We start from the raw sequence: 21,205 nt of genomic DNA, 5'->3' as shown, positions 1-21,205 counted from the left end.
CTATCGTCATAAGATCTTTAGGAAAAGACAGACCGACGATGGTTTTTAAGGAGATTGACTGTTCCTGGACCTCGGATTGGTCTTCGCTTCGTCTACTGGACTGGGGAGTAAGATGTTCATTTTGATTGGGACTTGTCGAGCGGACTGAAGTGGACGTGAGTTTGATATGCGGATTGCGATGTTCAGAACCCGCGCATGCAATCGGATGATCTAGAACCCGAGACGCATCGCGTGCACACCTCTACGGTTGTCGGGTTTCAAGATGAAGCTTGGTTCTTCAAATATGACAAATAACTTGTAAGTTGTAAATTAGCAAAACGACATCCATGGACTTAAATTGCGTAGCCTGCGACAGAATCGATCACGTTCAATGTTTTTGCCATCTTCTCCTTCATCTGCATAATTAAGTAAGATCTTTAACTATTCACGCAATAAGAGCACCACGCCATTTACTCTTTTCCCACATAACCTAATATCCATTCACTATCATATGAATACGATCATGAACTTTACAACTTTACGCTCGTCCGTCTTCAGTTGATCAAAGAAAAGGGTTCTGGAAATAGCAGAGGCAGTGTGCTGCTTCGAGAGAGAGAGAGAGGTAGAGAGAGATGAGTCATACAACTAACAAGCTATTCCAGTTTAACAGAGAAACAGAGTCTGATGTTCACATGTCATGCTTAAAGAACTGAGTCATGCTTGGTTCACTTACACCGGTTAAAACTAGCTTTTACATGCATATATAGGGTACAGAAGACGGGACGTAATAGGTACAGGCATAGAGTTAAACACGGAACATGCAGATCGTAGTATTTTAAAGTTGGTTAGTTACCACGGATGCTCTTTTTCGAAGATTACTGCGGAGTTGGAGCCTTGCCTTATCCAAGGCAGCCCTTGCGGCGCACCTCTCACTTTCCCTACGTTGCACCACCAAGGAAACTTCCCGAGAAGCTTCCTCCATGCTGCTCTTGGTTTCTACCAGCTCTCGAGTTGTCTCGGCAAGCCATCCCTGGAGCTCCGCGCGCTCCACCTCGCACCCATGCAACTCTGCCTCGATCCTGAGCATTGTCTCCTTCGCACGGCGGTAATCTTCTTGGAGACATTTGTGTCGTCCATCACAAGCAGCATATGCACCCGATGTCACTGAATGTTTCTCGGATACATCATTAAACCTCTTCTTTGCACAACTGAAGTGCTCTAGGATGTCGGGCATTGCAGTTTCATTGATGGGACGTTCAGCTTCTGCAAGCCGGGAAGCACAGAGGAGGACCTCCTTCACTTCCTCTTTGAATTGGCTATTGTCAACAGGGAGAAAATCTAGACAGTCAAGGCGATCTCTAGCCTCCTGTTCCAGATGTGCGTGATCAAGCGAATTCTTCTCAAGCAGATCAATGATGTCTTTCTGAACCAGCTTTGCCATCTGATTTAACACCGACACTTTCCCTCTGCTCCAATGGTTTGACACCAATTCAGGATGACTTTGGAATCTGGAAACTTCACTTCTTGTTCTAGACACATGCTCTGCCAAGAAGCTGTTGCTGACAGAAACCCGGAGGTTTTGATTGTCGATATCAGATTCCATAGAAGCTTGAGGTACATGACTTTGCTCAATGCTACTGATGTCCATATGATCAACAGCGAGAGAAGGAAAAATTCCTAGTCCATAAGGAACACAACTCATATTACAATCCAAGATTTGCCAACCCAAATAGAGGTTAATTAAGAAGGGGGTGGACGCTAGAAAGAGTGCAATTACCACAGAAGGAACGCGTTGGAGATGGATGAGCTAAGCTTGCCCGAGGAGAGAAAGCAAGACGCCCATGCCAGCTTATAACTATACCGCCCCTGAGCATATCGACATTATCTGCCACCCAAATCGCAAATGTTCTAAAGACTTCCAACGATATTACAATAACAGTCAGCTACACGTGAATGACAAAAAAAAAAACCAAGTGCCCACGGTGAAGAAAAAACCCTCAAGATGACTCATAGGGTACCTCTACTTCCAGCAAGCATGCCACCAGCAGCTGATATCCGCCTCAAGTATTCTTGCTGTCTGAGACTAGCTGGAGATGTTAGACAAGAAACAAGCTGCATTTGCTCTGGAGTAGACTCCCCCAAATCCACATCCTCCACAGTTAACTCTTGAGTATCCAAATTGCCCTCGGGAGTCAAACTCTCACTCTCCAAACCCCTCACATCACGTTCCTGTGCAGAGAATCTGCAAATGACTCCTTGAATCTCTCCACTATCCATCATCGATAATGGATCTACCTCGTAATCTTCACCAGCATCCACCATTGTCGACTCAATTTCCATGACTTCCGGAGGTGCAACAACAGAAGTCGCAACATCTTTGGAGGCCACATTTTCTGCCAGAAAATCTGCCCATTGAAAGAAATCACAAGCTCCATGTCCCTGTGTTCAAGCCAACACAAGTTAAATAAACAACAGCCAAAAGTGCAATCTTGTGAGTATCAGATGATCAGAACCAATGAGCACAAGGAAAGAAACAAGATTGGCACCTAGCAAACTTGCAAAATATGGAAGGGGACAATTTCCACGCAATCTGCAGAGACTAGGAAGATTTGCTACACTTTTAGTAATTCATAGGTAAGAGTAAGGAAAAATTTATAAGACAGGATTTCCCATTGCCACTCTCCTTAACTGCATTTCACCAGGCCTACTAGAGGACGTGTTGGAAGTTATGAATAAGATGCAACAATGAATTCTTTTATGCCAAAATTCTGCCCAAATCATCTTAGAAATTCGATGACAATGTTAGGGACAACAAAGCTTCTATGTTTTACACACAATCTATGAAAAAGTCACAATGGACCAAAGAACCACCAAAACTGCAGCTTTGGATTGGGCTTCATATACATAATTGCTGCCTCAAACTACAAGCAGAAAAAACTTCAGCTACAAGAGCTATCAGCTCCAGCAAGAAGCCCCCAGCTGCAATCCCCAACTTTTGGTTAGCAACTTGTCGGTACTAGCCAATGAGAAATAGGTACAATCTGAAAATAACTGTTCATCGAAGTACAACAAGATTCAGCATACTTCACCACTTATTCATTTAGCCACTTTTTGGTGTGAAGGAGAGAATTTAAAAAACTACAGATCCTAAAAACTACTTCTGCAAGAGCAACACCAGAGGCGGCATGGGTGAGCTATGATAGTTCTAAGGCCACAAAGCCAGCAGGACTGTCAACAACGTCTAACTGGAAACCAAGGCAAGAAGCAAAGGACTTCAAAGCAAGAAGTTGGTTAGTTACGTGTGGGTGGGGCGAGGTAAAGGGGAACTGGGACGTGATTTGCAATTCGGTAGTGATGCAAGGGCATGAGGGGACTTATGTATTACCTATATACTCTTTCCATTTCGGGACATATATGAACTTAAACAGTACCAATAGACTACATAGTCACTTCCGACTGAGCAAGACAAGCCACAATCCTGAAGGATCTACCACAACTATCAGTAGGAAAACTTGCAACCATGAATGCTAATAACGCCCAAATGTTGGAACAGAGAGACCCTTTCTCCCCCTTCCTAACTGCAAAATTTCATTCTTCTCGCCAATAAGGCAACATTGGCAAGTCCTGTAAAAGGAACTACGAAGCAGAGGGATTATAACCAACTAGAGATTATAACCAAGGGTGCATTTTTATTATAAACAAAGGTGTGTTTTTTCGCGAAATATTGAAAAGAGGAAAACAATTGTCTAAAAACGATCACTTGAGTTAACAAATATTTTCACCGTCAATGCAAATATTTAGATATAGATCATTGTGGATACTGACAATAATTTTCATTGTGCAATTTTTTTATGCGACATAGATTTAGAAAAATAATTTCCAAATGATTTTTCCCCGAAACAACCTCAATGATCGCAAAACTTAAGTTCTCCCTCATCTACGCCCAAAAGAGAGAAAAACGAACATGCAACGGACTGCGCCTTCAATCCCAAGCCAAACTCATCAAAGGCTTCCGACAGAAACGAATGATCCTCTAACTCCATCCCACCACTTCAGTAACTTCACAGCCAACACAAAGATAACAACCATGTTCGGGGCAAACCATGTCGGCACTCGAAGAAGATGAAGCGTGTCAAAAAGGGAAGAAATCGAACCTTTTTAATACGGCAAGAAAAATATTTTCTACCCTGATGCGGAGGATCCTCAAAAAAGCTGATCCTGCATCTCCCAGCACCACAGGTACACATCGGAGCGCTGTACTCGTCGCACCACGCAAAGAAACCACACCCACCAACACCATCACCATCCTGCAAACAAACTCACCGCCAAAAGAAAGTAACCAAAATGAGAGGAAATCAGAACGAGATGCAGGAAAACAGGAATACCCAGAAGGAAAAGGAGATGGCTTTTCGCCAGAAAGAACTAGAGAAAGAAAGATGCAGAAACTCGAAGATATGTCGAAACAAAAAAGAACGGACTTTGGAAGAAATGCAGGACAAATAGAAAAGCGTAGAAATTTCGTCTGGAGAGGCGAGATTGGACTAACAGGGGCTCTCTCGAGGCACTTGTAGAACTTCCTATCCGGGTTCTGCTGGGTATGGGAGGTGCGGACGACGCATGCGCCGGCACCGCACCGGCACTGGAGCACCGGTACGTCGGCGGACGGCGGCTGCTGCGACGACTTGGACGGGGACTTGTCGGGGCAGTCTTTCGTCCAGTGGCCCTGTTTCTTACAGGAGAAGCAGGTGTCGTTCCTCATCCCCTGAGACGGAGCCCCATTTCGCCGATCGAGGGAAGGAAACGCCGCGGCGGCGGCGGGCGGGTGCGATCCGGCGGGGGGCTGGCCGGGGCAGTCCTTCCTCCAGTGGCCCTGCTTGTTGCAGTTGAAGCAGACGTCGTTCCTCGTCCTCTGGGACGGGAGAGCTTCGCCGTGCCGATCGAGGGAAGGAGGGGTCGCCGGGATGATGGGGCGCTCCATCGCTGCCTGCTCTCGCTCCGCCGTGCGCGGCTGGGCTGCTGGTGGTGCTGCGGCGTTTCGGTGTCGGGGTGAAGTGACGGTGACGACTGACGAGCGACGAATGCTCAGTTCGCGAAATGCAGAGGACAGGGAAGAGAAAAAGGGGGGGAAGTGACCGTTCACCGTTCGCTAAACGACACGCTGTACGGAGGATTTAGCTTCGTTGATGGGGTTTTCGCTTTTGGCAGGGATGATAAAGGGTGCGTTTGGGAATCGCTTTTGAAAGCCTTTAGGAAAACGCAAAGATCTTTGATTTAAAGCGTATTTTTCAAAACGCAAACCTATTTGGTAGAATTATACTTTGAAAAGTTCTTTGTGAAGTGCTTTGAAAGAAAATAGTGTTTGGAAAATTACATTTACAAAAGAGTTTTGTGGTAAAAAAAATTATCAAAAGAAAAATTAAAAAATAAAATGACCTAGCAAGGGCGGGGCCGTCGCCGACCTCCGGGCGACCGCCGCGATCTCCGCGACCGTGATCGGGTCGGGAGGCAGGTGCAGTCGCGCGACCTCGCGCGTCGCCGGAGGTCGCGCGACCGAATCCGGTCCCCGCGCGGTGAGGTCGCGCGACCAGATCTGCTCGCCGGAGGTCGCGCGACCTCGCGGCAACCAGTCCGGCGACCGATCCGGGTCGCCGCGAGGTCGCGCGACCTCCGACGACCAGATCCAGGGCTGCGAGAGGTCGCGCAGCCGAGGTCGCTGCGACTGGATCCTGGCCGCCACGAGGACCCGCGAGCCGACCCGCGACCTCCGCCGACTCCGCGACCTCCGGCGGACCCTCGTTGGAGGTCGCCCGACCCCGAGGCTCGCCGAAGAAGATGAACAAAGTGTTCATACAAGGATACGCACCGGAAAAAACAAAAAATTCGTGAGGATAATTTTGGAAAAATAAAAGATGAACAAGAAGCTCCCAAAGATGCGAGAATGCTGAAAGCCCAAGGCAGCCTCAAGGCTGCCTGGGCTTTCAGCCTTCCAAGTGACTTGCTTTCCCATTAAGAGGCTTCGAAAGTTCGGTTCCCAAACACCCATTTTTTGCCCAAAAGGCTTTTGATGCCCAAAGCCCCCTTCTAAAGCTACTCCCAAAGGCACCCAAAGCATGCGAAAGGCCGCCCATGTGAGATTGTGAATTTTAATTTTTTTTTTTATGATTGGAAAAACTGCATTAAAAGTCTTAAAATTGATTACAAAAAGTACGATTAAACCTTAAAATTTTTAAAAATATAATTAAGTCATAAAACTTTAAAACTTTCCAAAAGTATAATTAAGTTTAGAACTTGTTACAAAAATTAATTGAGTATTTAATTGAGTGTTGAAGCTTTTAATTTTTTTTTATTAATATAATGATTTGATTTGACTGATTTATCAAGTTATATTTTAAAAAGTTTCAAGATTTCTTTACAATTTTATGATAAGCTTTTAGAACTAAGTTGTATTATTTTAATGAGTCTTAGAATTTTCAATGTATCCCATCATTATAAAGTGTGTGTATATATGTGTATATATATATTTTTTAAAGTAGAATGTACTAATTATTTGTCGTACACAAATTTAAGAAAATTTCATGAATTTTTTTCCCCTGGCGGGATGCGGGCCGATGGTTGAAAAAGCTCCGCCTCTCGGGGTAGCCCCAGGGAATACGATCCCCCATCCCTGTTCGCCCGCGCCCGTCCGTAATTTTTACCATAGAAGATTGCCACGTTGTGCTTTGCTTGCTGACAGCAAAATTTCTAAGGGTTTTGGTTTTCCTCTAATAAGTAACGACAAAAAAATATAAATTTATCCAGATGTTTGTTTCTCCGACTTCTTATTTTGTAGTTGAAAAGGGGACACTACAATTTAACTTGCATTATGTGCGCAACTGGTCGATGTTTACGCATTGATTTATATAATTATTGTAAAATTTATTTCAAAAGTAAAATATGTAAGGAACTTCATGGTGGTTTAGCTTGAAGAAAATTAGACTAGAGAAATCCTTATGTCTTTGCATTTATTTTGATTCTCTTAGTGAAAAAGTAGCAATAACTTTGTAGGCGTTTAGGTAAGGAAAGTTATTTATTATAAGGGGCACAACCTCATTGCTTAAATTATGCTTCGTGGAGAAGCTAAAAACAGGGATCCTAAATTTTGAGAAAAAAATGTTTTTTGTCAAGGGAAAAATAGATACAAACATAAAAGCCTTTGGGTTGTCTATTTTCCAAATGCACTATCCGAATTTAAATTTTTAGCAACGTACGAACAGATGGAGGGTTATACAGTCAGAGAGCAAAAGGAGAAAGCTAATCATTATTGGGTGAGGCATGCAAAGATGGAAACTCAGAGGAAGTGTGAAACGTCGGTTAACATGGCTACAGACCGTAAGCAAAAGTGAATAAACAAAGGGGGACGCCATAGTTGAATTCCGGTTCCACCAATAATGGTTGATTTTGTGTGAAATGTTGACATATAAATTGGTGATTAGTCAAAGATTATATCCATATAAAGCCGGTTTATTTAGATGGTGGGAAAATTTACAACTCACAACTTCATGTAAAGGATATGTGAATATACAGGTCAAGAGAGCAAAAGGAGAAAGCTAATCATTATTGGGTGAGACATGCAAAGATGGAAACTCAGAGGAAGTGTGAAACGTCGGTTAACATGGCTACAGACCGTAAGCAAAAGTGAATAAACAAAGGGGGACGCCATAGTTGAATTCCGGTTCCGCCAATAATGGTTGATTTTGTGTGAAATGTTGACATATAAATTGGCGATTAGTCAAAGATTATATCCATATAAAGCCGGTTTATTTAGATGGTGGGAAAATTTACAGCTCACAACTTCATGTAAAGGATATGTGAATATACAGGTCAAGAGAGCAAAAGGAGAAAGCTAATCATTATTGGGTGAGGCATGCAAAGATGGAAACTCAGAGGAAGTGTGAAACGTCGGTTAACATGGCTACAGACCGTAAGCAAAAGTGAATAAACAAAGGGACACCATAGTTGAATTCCGGTTCCGCCAATAATGGTTGATTTTGTGTGAAAGGTTGACATATAAATTGGTGATTAGTCAAAAATTATATCCATATAAAGCCGGTTTATTTAGATGGTGGGAAAATTTACAACTCACAACTTCATGTAAAGGATACGTGAATATACAGGTCAAGAGAGCAAAAGGAGAAAGCTAATCATTATTGGGTGAGGCATGCAAAGATGGAAACTCAGAGGAAGTGTGAAACGTCGGTTAACATGGCTACAGACCGTAAGCAAAAGTGAATAAACAAAGGGGGACACCATAGTTGAATTCCGGTTCCGCCAATAATGGTTGATTTTGTGTGAAAGGTTGACATATTAATTGGCGATTAGTCAAAAATTATATCCATATAAAACCGGTTTATTTAGATGGTGGGAAAATTTACAGCTCACAACTTCACGTAAAAGACATGTGAATATACAGGTCAAGAGAGCAAAAGGAGAAAGCTAATTATTATTGGGTGAGGCATGCAAAGATGGAAACTCAAAGGAAGTGTGAAACGTCGGTTAATTATCGGGATTAAACATCATAATCAAGTAAAAATCTTTCCGAAATCCTCAAGAATTTTTTGATAGCGAGCTTCATGTGCTCCACAAATTTCTACTAGCATTACTTTTTCAAACTCCAACAAGCCAACCTGTAGGTAACGAAACAATAATTGTCCAGGTTAAACAGAGTATGATAAAGAATTTATAAAGAACGTAGTTAAATATCAAATAGAAATATCCACTTATTCCAGGAAACCATGCTTCCGTGTTCAGCTAGATCATTGGATGTTTCCTAGCTAGTTCTTACACAGCCTTCTAATGCTTATCGAGCAAGAAGGAAAAAAGAAAAAAACACAAAACGAAAATCAGACTGAGAAAATGCTTAGGTCCTAATACATTAGAATCACTTATAATGTACGGTGCAGGATCCTCGGGCATGACACGACCACTGGGCAAGTAGACATCTCCTCAAAAATTTGTAGTCGTCAGTTATGTTTCTTTCATTAGTCATTGTACTTCTTGATCGTAAAATCTTCATGACTTTTACTATTGACTCTTCAACTGTCCCCCTCGAAATTTTATATCCGAGACAAAGCAAACGTGACTACAAGCAAGAAACATTGTCAAAGGGCGAATCAAAATCCAGAAGCACCTCAACCAGCTAACAGCATTTTAACTCTATTTTAACTCCAGAGCTTCACGGGGATTATAAGGCGTCAGAATGCGCTTCCATAGTCCATTGTTTATGTGGGCAATAACAGCACTTAACCCGGGGGCCCGCGTCCTCTGTCGTCGTGTCAATTGTTTTTTTATCTTTTTTGGGAGTGTGTGTAGCGGGGAATCGAACGAAATCACAAAATCCAAGAAAGGCAGAGAAGATCTTGACCAAAAACAAAAAAAGGCAGAGAAGATGCATGATTGGGGACTATATTATTTGCTTTGATGTCGCGGCTTTTTCGTCGTAAAAAATAGGTACACGCACACTAAGGACGCGTTTGGTAACGATTCTCTCCCTGAAATAGATTCCGATCGTAACCGATTCTTTTTTATTCTATTCCCTGAACCGATTCTAAGCATTTTAAGCCGTTTGAATCGTCCAAAATTTCCGATTCGGGAATAGAATTGTGTTTGGTACCGTGTTCATTAATTTCGTTCTAAATCAATTTCTTTTAATTTTTAAATAATTTTTTTACTTTTTCCTTTTTTTCTTTTCATTTTTTTCATTTTTTTCTTTTCATTTTCCTTTTTTTCTTTTCTTTTTCTTTTTTTCCTTTTTCTTTTCTTTTTCTCATCTTCTTCTTCTTCTTCTTCGCCGGCGACCTCACCGCAGCGCCACCGACCTCGGCGAGGCCGGCCCTCGTCGGCCAAGCCTCGCCGATCCGGGCGAGGCCGAGCCCCGCCGGTGGCCGTGCCAACCTCGTCGGGGTTGGGCGAGCTCGCCGGTGGCTAGGCGAGCCTCGCCGGCCACCGGTGGGCCGGGCATCGCGAGGCTTGCCTCAGCCTGGGCGAGGCTCGGCCCGCTAGATCCGGGAGGCAAGCCTCACCGGTGGTCGGGCTTGCCTCCGGTGAGCTCACTGCACTCGCCCGGTCCGGCGAGCCGCCGGACCGGCAGCCCGGGCGGCGACGGCGGGGCAGACGGCGGATGGTGGCGGACGATGGTGGACGGCGGTCGCGAGATTGACCGAAGGGAAGAAGAAAATTTCTTGATTTTGATTCTTAAATTCGTTCCCGGAACAAGAATCATTTTTTTTTTTTTTTTTTTTTTGAATCTATTCCAACTGCTCCCTGAACAAACATTTTACCAAACGCGATTCTAGGCCGAAACTAATTCCGGGAACAAAGAATCAGAATTTGGCCCTGTTTGGATGGTTACCAAACAGGGCCTAAGTGTAAGCTACACGACATTGTATAAATCGCGAGTTATAGTTTTCATTATTTTTTTCCTTAATTCTTTAGTGTGTCTCTTAATAGCACACATCACAATGCCCCAAAGCAGATAAATGATTTGATTGTCTTCTTGAATTTCCCTGATTCAATAAAATAAATGACAAATACGTTTTATAGAGGGATTTTTAAGTCGTTTTAAAATACTCCATGAGCTAGTATTAGGTGCACTCGGATCATATGAACCCAGCTCCATCTATCTAGATCATGTGAGGCCCGTCTTATTTAGTAGTGCATGTGAATTAAGCTCACATGCACTGTGTTGCGAAAATTTTTCTTGTTTTTATTCGCTCAAGTTAACTATAATGTACAAAATCATAACCATTTTAGGAAGATAATAAAAAAAAATTCGTACCATTTAACATAAGGTGATTCATTTGGGTGGACAAAAATTCATATCCGGAGAACACCGAGTTGTTGATAGTTTACAAAGAAATTTATTAAATATTTGCAACATAGTGTTATTATGATAATGTGTGTACATATCTATCGTTACAGATTTTTGTAATGTCTCATTTGGATTTTAGTGTGCGATCAAAGTTGACATGTGAGATATCATCACACTTAGGATATATGTAATCACTCCCTTTTCAAGTTGATAGGTAATTTCTATAATCTTAGGTGTCATTGTCGAATTGATCTTTTCTTAAATTCATTGTATTTTGGAAAAAAAAAATGAACTGGGAAATGGTTTCTCCTCTGTGCCTTGCATTATTGATATGGATTTGGGTCCATCTGGATAAAAATAAATCATATAATAAAACTATGCTTAGCTACACAAAAATCACGTGATTTAAGTGTATTAACTGAAAATGATTTATGGGAAGAACTCGATTAGATTATTTCTATCAGATAAGCCAAAGAGGAGTTTAGTTTGAAAAAGAAACATGAATCACAAAGTTAAGAGCAAAGATCGGGGGTTGCAAGTGAGGAGGATAATGGTCAAGATCGGGATTCTCTATTAAACCATTGGACTCAGAATTAAGCATGCGAATGATCTCGGAGCTCTCGTTGTTGACGATTGTCTTCAGCTTCTTCTCCCATAAAACCTAGCATAATGCGCAATAGATATGTTGTGAGCACTGTCAACTTGCAAGCTAAAAAGTTAAAACTCATGGAGCAGTGAGGAAAATAGAATCACCTTTTCACAGAAATGTCACATAGAGGAACCGAATATTTTCGAGAGTAGATCGTACTTGCAATCTCGTAAATTTCTCTCACACTTCGATTTGACGACCTGACATGAAATAAATAATTACAAAACTGATCAAATAACAACAACATTAGCTAACTAAAAATGGGAGAGGGACCCTAAAAGTGCTAAAATTAGTGTACGGTACTTACTTTAATGCTAAAAGTTTTGTTGATTCGCTCAAGTGTCAAATCGGATAAAAACGATCACTTAAATACATCCGGCAAGAAATTCCGGTCAAATTGATTATGTGGAATTTATAATTAAATTTTTAATATGATTTGACACATTTAAAAAAAAAATCCTATCAACATAGACATCCAAAACAATGTCGCAAGTGATCACTTTTTAATTGAGATCAGCATTGAAATAATTACTTTTTAATAAAAATTGGTATTTAAGTTATCACTTTTAATAACAATTGGCACTCAAAATATCCATATTTACGATTTTTGGCACTCAAATAATCACTCATCAACTTATTTATACAATGTTGTTTAGGTGTTATATGTCGACTGGACACGCTGGTGAGTCACATAGGACTGAAAAATTATTAAAATATAGTCACGAGAGATTTTCGATGACCCAAATTGGAGTTGGCATATAGTTTATCGTTTTTTTTTAAAGTGGCATTTAAGCTATCCGAAAATAACTAGTGAGTTATATACAACTTTTAAAACTTCTAGTGTCTTTCCCCCAACTAAAAACACTTTTACTATGTCCATTACCGTATGGCCAATGATCTTGTCAAGTTTTTTAAATTTTCAAGTATGCAAGGCACCTGCACACCCAGGGACAAGCAAATGACACACAAAGATGGTATCTTCCGGATTCGGTAGGGAAAGGAGAATTTGGATCCTCATAAATAAAAGTACGAAATGCAGAAGGGGTTCTAACAAAAGCAACAGATTCAATGACCACGTCGATGGAGAACAAGCCATTCTTATTGTGAGCTGAGGAAGAAATCAGGAGGAGAACATTGATCACTCCCATCATCTTACAATTAAGTGGAGGCACCATTGTCCACACTTGTAACACCCTTTGTACTAAGTCCTCACAGTTTTGATTTTCTCGAGGCAACTCATACTACTCCAATAAAATGCATATATATAGTTAGAGGGCCCATTGCCTTATAAGGCAGCTCAGAATTTCCTCCTTAGACAATGTGAGACAGGAGATATGCCCCCTCTCTGCACATGTCCGGGGATCGAGGCGCAGACGCACTGCCATCCCTCCTCCCCGTGCACCGCCGCTTGGGCTGTCACACTTTCAAATTGGAGATCAAGCACGTATCAAAGGAAAATATCAGTCAAAATCTTTTTTTAGCGATGGAACTAACAAGACGTGAAGGGAGAATCATCGCATTGTTTAAGCTGAGCCTTATTGAACTAGAGGAAAAGAAGAATGTTAGAGGACGAAACTGAAAACGCATGTTAAGTTAGACGACACCCACATGCCCTACCCTACTGAAGAAAATCTAACAAGTAAAGGCCTCGTGATTTATGCAGTGAAACAACTTCTTGGTGAGAACAAAATCGATCTACGATACTTTGATGAAAGTGACCAATAGTTCCAAATCAGCATCATCATATCCTACACGTACCTATCAAGATTTATCTACTGAGGGCTCCATAGAGAACATTGCCATTGCAACGTGATGTGGTTAACTGAGAAAGTGAGAATTTTTCCCATAGAAATTTCTGAAGATTGCCACATTGCAATTAATATGTGAAATCATGACATCTGTGGCAATATTCAATCACTCCTTGTTCAAATCAATAGCTGAATTCTATAATTTTTAGGTGTCATTGTTGAGTTGATCTTTTCTTAAATTCATTATTTTATCTACTAACGGTTACATGGAAAACATTGCCATCGTTAACCAAAAAGAAAAGGCAAAAAGGAAAACAAGAATTTTGCTGATAGACGTAATGAACATTGCCACACTGCAACACGCTAATATAAAGTGGAACGAGGTTCACGAATTACTAAAGAAAGCCAATTTAGCAAGGAGGATCCATCCCATAAACAGAATCAGACTTCCAAACACAAGATTCACACATTATATTTATTCTCAAGTCTTTCGAACTTGTCTTATACATGGAACTAGTATAAAAATTGTCAAGGAATTATGTCTGGAGGCTTCCAGGTTGGAAAGCAAATGTCAAGTATCACAATGTATTTTCTTCAATGGATAGGAACATCAAGAATCGGATAAAGAAGATGGCAATCTTAAACTTTTGCTAATTTGACAAGTTGTACATAAAGTGTCAGTTGATTTATATAGCTTGAGCGAAATTACCAAAAGTAGTGGTGATACTGAACGACGGAATTTGACAGTGGGGGCTTGAATAAGATGGAGGCAACAATTAAGAGACAATGAAGAAATGGGTCTTCAGTGAAGAAAATGGTTCTTGAGTGCTGCATGCACTTATCCTCGTCCCACATCAAATGGAGAAAAAGAGGAGGAACCTTCCTTCTTATGTGGACCCGACGTGAAAATGTGGGATGTGACATACTATATTTTCAATCATGTTTTCTACTAAATAAATTGGGCATTTCATTGATGTGTTTATAAGGCTGTTCTCAGAGCTGATTACTCTCGAGATAACTAAACTATCTGAGGAAGCCATTAAGGAATTTTAATGCAATAGACTTGAGAATTCGACCAGAGATCGGTTACTTGGTCATGCTCATCTGTCGAGATCATTACGGCACATATATAAATCGATTAGAGATCAAAGATAGGTCGGTTCAATTGAGATGAGTGGTTAATCATAATTGGAAAATTCTCGTCGGCCGGCGCTAGACTAATTTTTCTATCGTTTTGGTACTCTGTGTCCGTAATTGAATCCTCTAGATGTTCACAACAATAGAGAGTTGACAATGTGTCGAGTGGGTTCATAGTGGCTCGAAGAAAATTGACCACAGGTCATTTGTATTAAAAATTTCCGAAAACTACTCGATAGTCTAGGTCACGCTAAAAACGCGTGGAATGGAAATTAACCGCGAATTCAGGTCCGATTCTATCAACCTCTCAATCTTTTCCTCCAGGATGATAAGTTCCCTTTACCATCTAGAGATTCTCTCTTTATTGGTCTAACCAAGGCCCATATCTATTCCAAATTGACCTCAAAGCCGCATTTTGGCAATTGGGCATCCATCCCGAAGATGCATCCAAAACAGATTCTCAGATCCCGAACCAAGACTTTCAATGGAAAGTTCTTCCTTTTGGCCTAAAGGTAGCACCATCCCTTTTCCAAAAGGCCATGTGTCGTATTTTTCAACCAATCTTGTCGAGTGCAGCCGTATACATCGACGATATTTTACTCTACAGTCCTGATGAGCAGTCACACTGTCAACTCCTTGAGTAGTTTGCAGAAATTGTGAAAATGCATGGTATTATGCTTTCTCAAAGAAAGATGAACATTGCCCAAACAGAATCGACTTCTTGGTATGCACCTCAACAAAGGTACATACTATCCAGCCACATATCACTCAAGAATTATTAAATTTTCCTCAAGATAACTTCACAACAAAACAAATTCAGCAATTTCTTGGGATAATCAATTATCTCAGGGTTTTTGTCCCAAACATTGCAAAGCTTCTGATTCCTTTGCAATCCATGCTGAAGAAGAATTCCCCACCTTGGGGAAAACTCGACAAAGCAAGCCGAGCTTAAGGAGATTATGTAGAATCTCCCACCACTACAAATACCATCAACAGGGAAAAGAATCCTTCAAACTGAAGCCAGTGATGAATATTGGGCAGCCATCCTCTTTGAAGAAATTGATGGTAAGAGACACCCCGTGCCGACAAAAGTGGAAAGTTTTCTCAAGCTGAAATGCATCACCATTCCACTTTCAAAGAAATCTTAGCAAGAAAATGGAATAAAAAAAGTTTGAGTTTCATCTCATAGGCCACCACTTCCCGGTAGAATTAGACATGGCATCTTTCCCTCGATGACCAAGTTTAAATGTAAATGCATTCCAAATTCCCAACGCTTCGATGGGCTGAATGGTTCTCAAAATACTTTTGAAACCAAATATATTCTTGGAAAGAAGAATGTACTTGCTGACTTCTTATCAAGGCCAAAAGCACCAGCCGAAATCAACATGTACATCAAGAGGCCTGCATTCCATATGCTCAATCATGAAGTGAAATACAAAATTGAGAAGATCAAAGATTTGCAAACCGGAAACATCCCTGTGAGATTATTCAAGAAACTTAATGACAGCCTTACCGAGAACTTGAGAATCTCATGTGGCAAAGCCACACTGACCTATTCAGATTCAATGGAGGTTCGATTCTTTACCCTTTGGGTTAAATATGAATTATCAATTCATTCATCCTCTTATTTGGAAGGAAGATGATTTCCCTGAACAGCTCAAGACGTTATTGTGGTACTTAACCAATAAGCACCTGATAGCCATGGAAATTCCAACCAGAAGGTTCATTGCCATCACCAGAATATTCTTACTTGGAAGAAATGTTGAAAAAGAAAGTGATAAGAATCTCTTAAACTTTCTTAACTGGTTCTATTCTCCTACTTACTGGAAACAACTCTTGGAAAAGGAACTGAGAACCATGACACCGAATCCCGAAGTCCATACCATCCTGTTTTTCAGACGTCCATGGCATTTTTTCACAAACAATGGAAGAATCATTGATGCTCCACAGGAAATAGGAACCACATCCTATAGACCTTACTTGGATAGCCGAGAAGCACTAATTCACAAATCTTATCCAAGATCTGTTAGACTTTGTGAACATGAATACCGAGAACTCTAGAGAATCCTATGCCAGGAAAACAAAACCATTCCTGGAGATATTTGGCATAATATACCCACTGCATGGGATCATTATGACCTAGCACCAGAAGGTAAGGAAGCACTCGGACAATACAGACAAGCTACATCGTCTCAAAAGCATGAAATGACAAGCGAAGATAACATTGTTCAATCCACCCAGGACCCTATGCGCGCTTTGGAGGCCCTCTGTCCCAGGATCCCTACGAACAGGGACCTTCATCAGCATTCCAAAATATGGACACATCTTTCTATGCACAGGCATCCAACTGGCCTCAGCCAAGAATTCCTACCGACACTCAAGAAAATGAAAACACAAACTGGGCTGAAGAAGAAGCATCACATTGGGTTCATGAGGAAGCATCCTCATCACGAAGACTGAACCAAATCCTCTCACCTGAAGACCTTGAAGCCCTTGAACAGAAATACGAGGCACATCTCCTAGAAGACAGCTCAGAAGGCTTAGTTTGTAGCTACAATGTTCGTGACGGACAAGACCACTAAGTCCGTACAATTTCACTGTAGCAGGTCACTATTCACTTTTACTGTAGCACTAGGCTAGGGAAAGTACTGTTCACAGTACAGTTATTGTTCATAGTGTACGAATAATTCACTCCCGGAAGTTTCCGGTGCCTTTGTTTGTTTCTGGACTCGTGAGCTTGGTCCTTGTTTGTTGCCTTGTGACCTCCAGTCGTCTATATAAGGCATGGATGGTGTAATGTGTTGGGCAGAGTCCCTTGAAGTAAAGTGAATGTTTTATGAAAATTCTCTCCATGGCTTTCTAAACTCCTCTTCTTCTCCAGCCTGGTAGGATCATCCAAGAAATGCAGCTTGGGTAGGTTAGAAACGTTTCCATCCTGGTATCTCTGAGTGTCTCTAGGCTCTGAACTAAAGGACGAGTAGTTTCCTGCTAAAAGGCTGTCCCTGTAAGGCTTGAACGGGAGTTGTTCGTCCATTGTGGGATGCATACCTGCAGAAAATTTACTCTCCTTTTCCCTGGTTCTAAGTCTATGTCATGTTACGATCTATTTGAAGAACGTTGACTCATCCTCCGAAGATTTTTCGGATATTCTGAGATTTTTACGAGAAATCGATTTGGACGTCGCAGAAAATTAGCGAAAATTTGGTTTAGCTCATTTGAGAGAAATTCTGACTTCCAAGCCGAGTCTTTGAGTGTTAGGGATTTACAGAAAATTGTACGGGATTTTTCTTCATCAAAATTGGACCTCGATTTGAAGAATTTCGGGAAGAAATTGAGCCTAAAGTGGTAAAATTCGGAGCTGTGGGAGGGCTGCATATTTTTGGCTCAAAATGGGATTATTTGGTGGATTTTTATAGCAAGAAAGAATTATGGGACATAGGGGATAAACATAAAAACTTTTGGGAGACAAAGCATTAAAGATGAGTGATATTTTAATTGACTTTGTGCCCCCTCAGCCGACTTCTCACGCAAGCCTCACCAGTTTCTACTTTCCTTCGATCTCCTTCTTGCATGCCAAGCAACCAAATCCCTCTCTCTTAGCTTCGGTCTTTCTTTCATTTCTGTATTTCCTACGAAGCTGCCCTTCCTCCTCCTTTCCTCATGCACCGTCCAACACCGAATCAACCGCTCCCAGCTCCCCTGCCAGCGAAGCCACTTCCATTTGTCTCTGCCTCCACCGAGCGGCTTACCTTGCTGCCGTGCACGATTTCACCGAAGTTGACCACCCACTACTGCCTGCTCTCTCTCCGAGCACGAACAACTCCATCTTTCCTCCCCAATCCCGCGCCACTTGTCCGCTTCACCCTCACGTTCGGTCAACTTGACCGAAGCTGTGCCGCCCCACCATCTTCGATTTTTGCTCCACCACGATCTGTTCCTTCGTCCGTAGCGCCCCACTAGCGAAGCAGCAGCATCAACCGAAGAAGCTCGTGCCAACACGCCCGTATTTCCCCATCTCTGCCACGTCCGAATTCCTCCAAGCTCGTCAGCCGAAGTTGCCCCACGTGCGTTCTCCTTCGCCCGGCAGCAACGACGTCCGCGTGTCTCTCTCCTTCGGTCCGTGAACTTCAATGCCACTAGCCTGCTTCCGTTTCTTTGTTCGTGGCCTAGCTCGCATGAAGTCAAGCCCACGATCAGCTCGGCAACTTCAACAACCCAGCAGCTCACGCAATCAAGCACGGGCCCAGCATCCAGCCTAGCGAATTCTCCAAGCCCAGCAGTTGGGCTACTTGAAGCCCACAAAAATTTTAGCAGGCCCTAGCCCATCAACCAAGCCCAGCATTTGCTGTGGGCTTGCAAGGCTTTTGGGCCCAGTCCGTGTGCCCGTTGACGCTGCTGAAAATTCGGATTTTGGCCATTGTCGCATCGTCGTCGTGGTGATCCAGTCTCCACTTTTAACAAGTGAGTTTTACTCACTAATCCCTTATTAGTATGCTAATGATACTTAGAGGTTGATTAGATTTAATTAAGTGTAATTAGGTGGATAGATTAGATTAGAATAATTAAATTAGGGATTTACTTATGCATGTTAGTCAAATGGTTAGTGTACTTAACAAGTAGACAAGTCCTAGTATTTATTGAACGAGTCTCGGTAATTTTTCGGCTCGTCTCAGCTTCCAATTCATAAAAAATTTAAAAACAAAAAAAGACGCTCATAGCATTCATCAACTCCAAAAATTTCAAAATTTGAGAAAAAATATAGGATGAAATTTTTTCAACTTGATCAAGTCCCCAACAAGAACCAAAAACATTTTTATTCTTTCCCCAAAAGAAAAAAAAAATTAGGAATAATCTAAAATAATAGCACGAATGATTGAAATATTAGCAGATATCTAAATACACGAAAATCACACATCACACTCAAATAAATGTATGTATTTCATGGACATTCGGATCAATAATTTTCATTCGATCTTAATTAGAATTTACTAATGGCGATGAGCGAGTTGACGTTTCTAATTTGCTTACACTGATCACTAACTCTGCATACGCAATAACAATAACTGAGCATCGAGGATTGAAGAGAGCAAGAGAGAATTTTCTGTCATGCATGCTCAATTATATCGCGAAGCCTTCGGCTGATCTCGTGGGCCAAGAAAGTTCCCGAGGCTGTGCTCCAAAATTGAGGCCATCGAGCCCGGCGTCTCGGGCTCACCAAATTCGGCCCATGTCCGGTGAGGCCCGGACCAAAATTCGGCCCATACAGCCTTCCAGGGACTCAACTACTCGGGCAAGTCGAAAGGCGGTTTCGTGAAAGATCTTAATCGGGCCCCGATCATACGCTCCATCAATCCAACGGCTCAGAACGCGCGCCCGTCTCTCTATATAACCACGCCTCGTGGTCTTTCTCTCCGCCTCTTTCTGCTCCGCCGCGCAAGCACTGCTAGGGTTTTGCCGTCTGCTCCTGCGGGTTCATCCTCCGCCGCCGCCGCCGCCGCCTCCGAACTTCCTTCAAGATGGTAAAGCTCCGACTCTTCTCTTCAACCTGTGCTTCTTCCGCCTTCGATGTTGTCTCTTGTTTCGGTTATAGTCGCGCTGCATGTGTTTCGGATTTCTCTAGGTCGTGGGTTGAAGCTAGTAGGGTCTCGTGTTCTGTCGTCTTCCGTTTGTGTTTGGTCGATGAGCGGGCGTAAGTGGAAATCGAGTGCTGTCGTACGGCTGTGGCCTTGAGACGGAGCTGCGAGCTTTTTGCTTGCGTGTTGAGCTTGATCTCGACGTTGGAGTTCGTGCTGACTTTGGGTTTGTTACGTTTCGGGCGTGTGAAATAGGTGCTCCAGAACGACATCGATTTGCTGAACCCGCCAGCGGAGCTTGAGAAGAGGAAGCATAAGCTCAAGCGTCTCGTGCAGTCGCCCAATTCCTTCTTCATGGTATGTGCCTCGATGTATTACTAGTTAATCGTGATTGTTGTGATTTGTTATTCGACAATTCAAAGAGTGATTGTGCTGCCGATATGGAAGTTCTTACATTCTAAGAATTGTAGGCGCGCCGATCTGATAATCCGCAGTCCCCCTCTATGTTAACTTTCCGATATGTTTGGAATTGTGGAGTAGTTTGTCTAATTAATTGATTTATTTCTGGGTTGTAGGATGTGAAGTGCCAAGGATGCTTCAACATGTGAGTATCGTCGATTGTAATTCTGATATTTGAAGCTCATTTCTTTCGTGGTGATCCGATGTTAATCTTTTGTCATGGTGTGTTGAAATGCAGAACAACTGTTTTTAGCCACTCTCAAACTGTGGTGGTTTGCGGTAACTGCCAGACAGTTTTGTGCCAACCAACTGGAGGGCGCGCCAGACTCACCGAGGGTTGCTCTTTTAGGAGAAAGGGTGATTGAGAAATGATCAGAAACAATTTTCGACTGCATACCATGGGTGAAGAGCTGTGAAATTTAGTTTTAGGAGAAAATTCTAAGTTCTGTATTTTCTGTTGAAGTTTCATTTTTGGGGTGATCTGCCAATCCTCGATGACATTACCCTGTGCTGCATATGTTTTGTTTCTTCATATGTGATGGATGATGGATTGTTCTAATATATCGTGTTCCATTCAGTGAGTTCACGGTTTTCTTGTGCATGTCTGTAAGCTGGAAGTTGCCTCGCCTGGTTCTAATACCCACCATTTGAAGACGATCTTTTGGCATTGCAGACTTGCATTTTGCTTTTGCATAAGCAGTTGTTTGCTATTATGGGCTTCCCGGCTGTTTCTTTCCACACGCATCATTAGTTAGCTCTCTATTTCTTGGCTTGTTTGCATGGCTTGAAACCTTAACCACAGCACAATTTTACC

The 21,205-nt window shown here is 42.1% G+C and overlaps 2 protein-coding genes across 2 annotated transcripts; one reads left to right on the top strand and one right to left on the bottom strand.

The window, feature by feature from the left end:
* Positions 1-596: 596 nt before the first annotated feature.
* On the bottom strand, positions 597-5,109 carry LOC104419088. Its single transcript, XM_010030618.3, has 5 exons — positions 4,526-5,109; positions 4,134-4,286; positions 1,998-2,418; positions 1,757-1,864; positions 597-1,656 (listed from the first exon to the last, which is right to left on the bottom strand). The coding sequence occupies exons 1-5, from the start codon at positions 4,955-4,957 to the stop codon at positions 815-817; spliced, it is 1,956 nt and encodes a 651-aa protein (XP_010028920.2). The 5' UTR covers positions 4,958-5,109; the 3' UTR covers positions 597-814.
* Positions 5,110-19,743: 14,634 nt separating this feature from the next.
* On the top strand, positions 19,744-20,992 carry LOC104419087 (40S ribosomal protein S27-2). Its single transcript, XM_010030617.3, has 4 exons — positions 19,744-19,878; positions 20,188-20,289; positions 20,508-20,536; positions 20,630-20,992. Exons 1-4 carry the CDS (start codon positions 19,876-19,878, stop codon positions 20,754-20,756), a joined length of 261 nt encoding a protein of 86 aa, XP_010028919.1. The 5' UTR covers positions 19,744-19,875; the 3' UTR covers positions 20,757-20,992.
* Positions 20,993-21,205: the final 213 nt, after the last annotated feature.

This window comes from Eucalyptus grandis, chromosome 9 (assembly GCF_016545825.1).
Source record: "Eucalyptus grandis isolate ANBG69807.140 chromosome 9, ASM1654582v1, whole genome shotgun sequence".
NCBI classification, from domain to species: domain Eukaryota; kingdom Viridiplantae; phylum Streptophyta; class Magnoliopsida; order Myrtales; family Myrtaceae; genus Eucalyptus; species Eucalyptus grandis.
The sequence above is the reverse complement of the archived record's forward strand: the minus strand, read 5'-3'. Positions and strand labels throughout refer to the sequence as shown.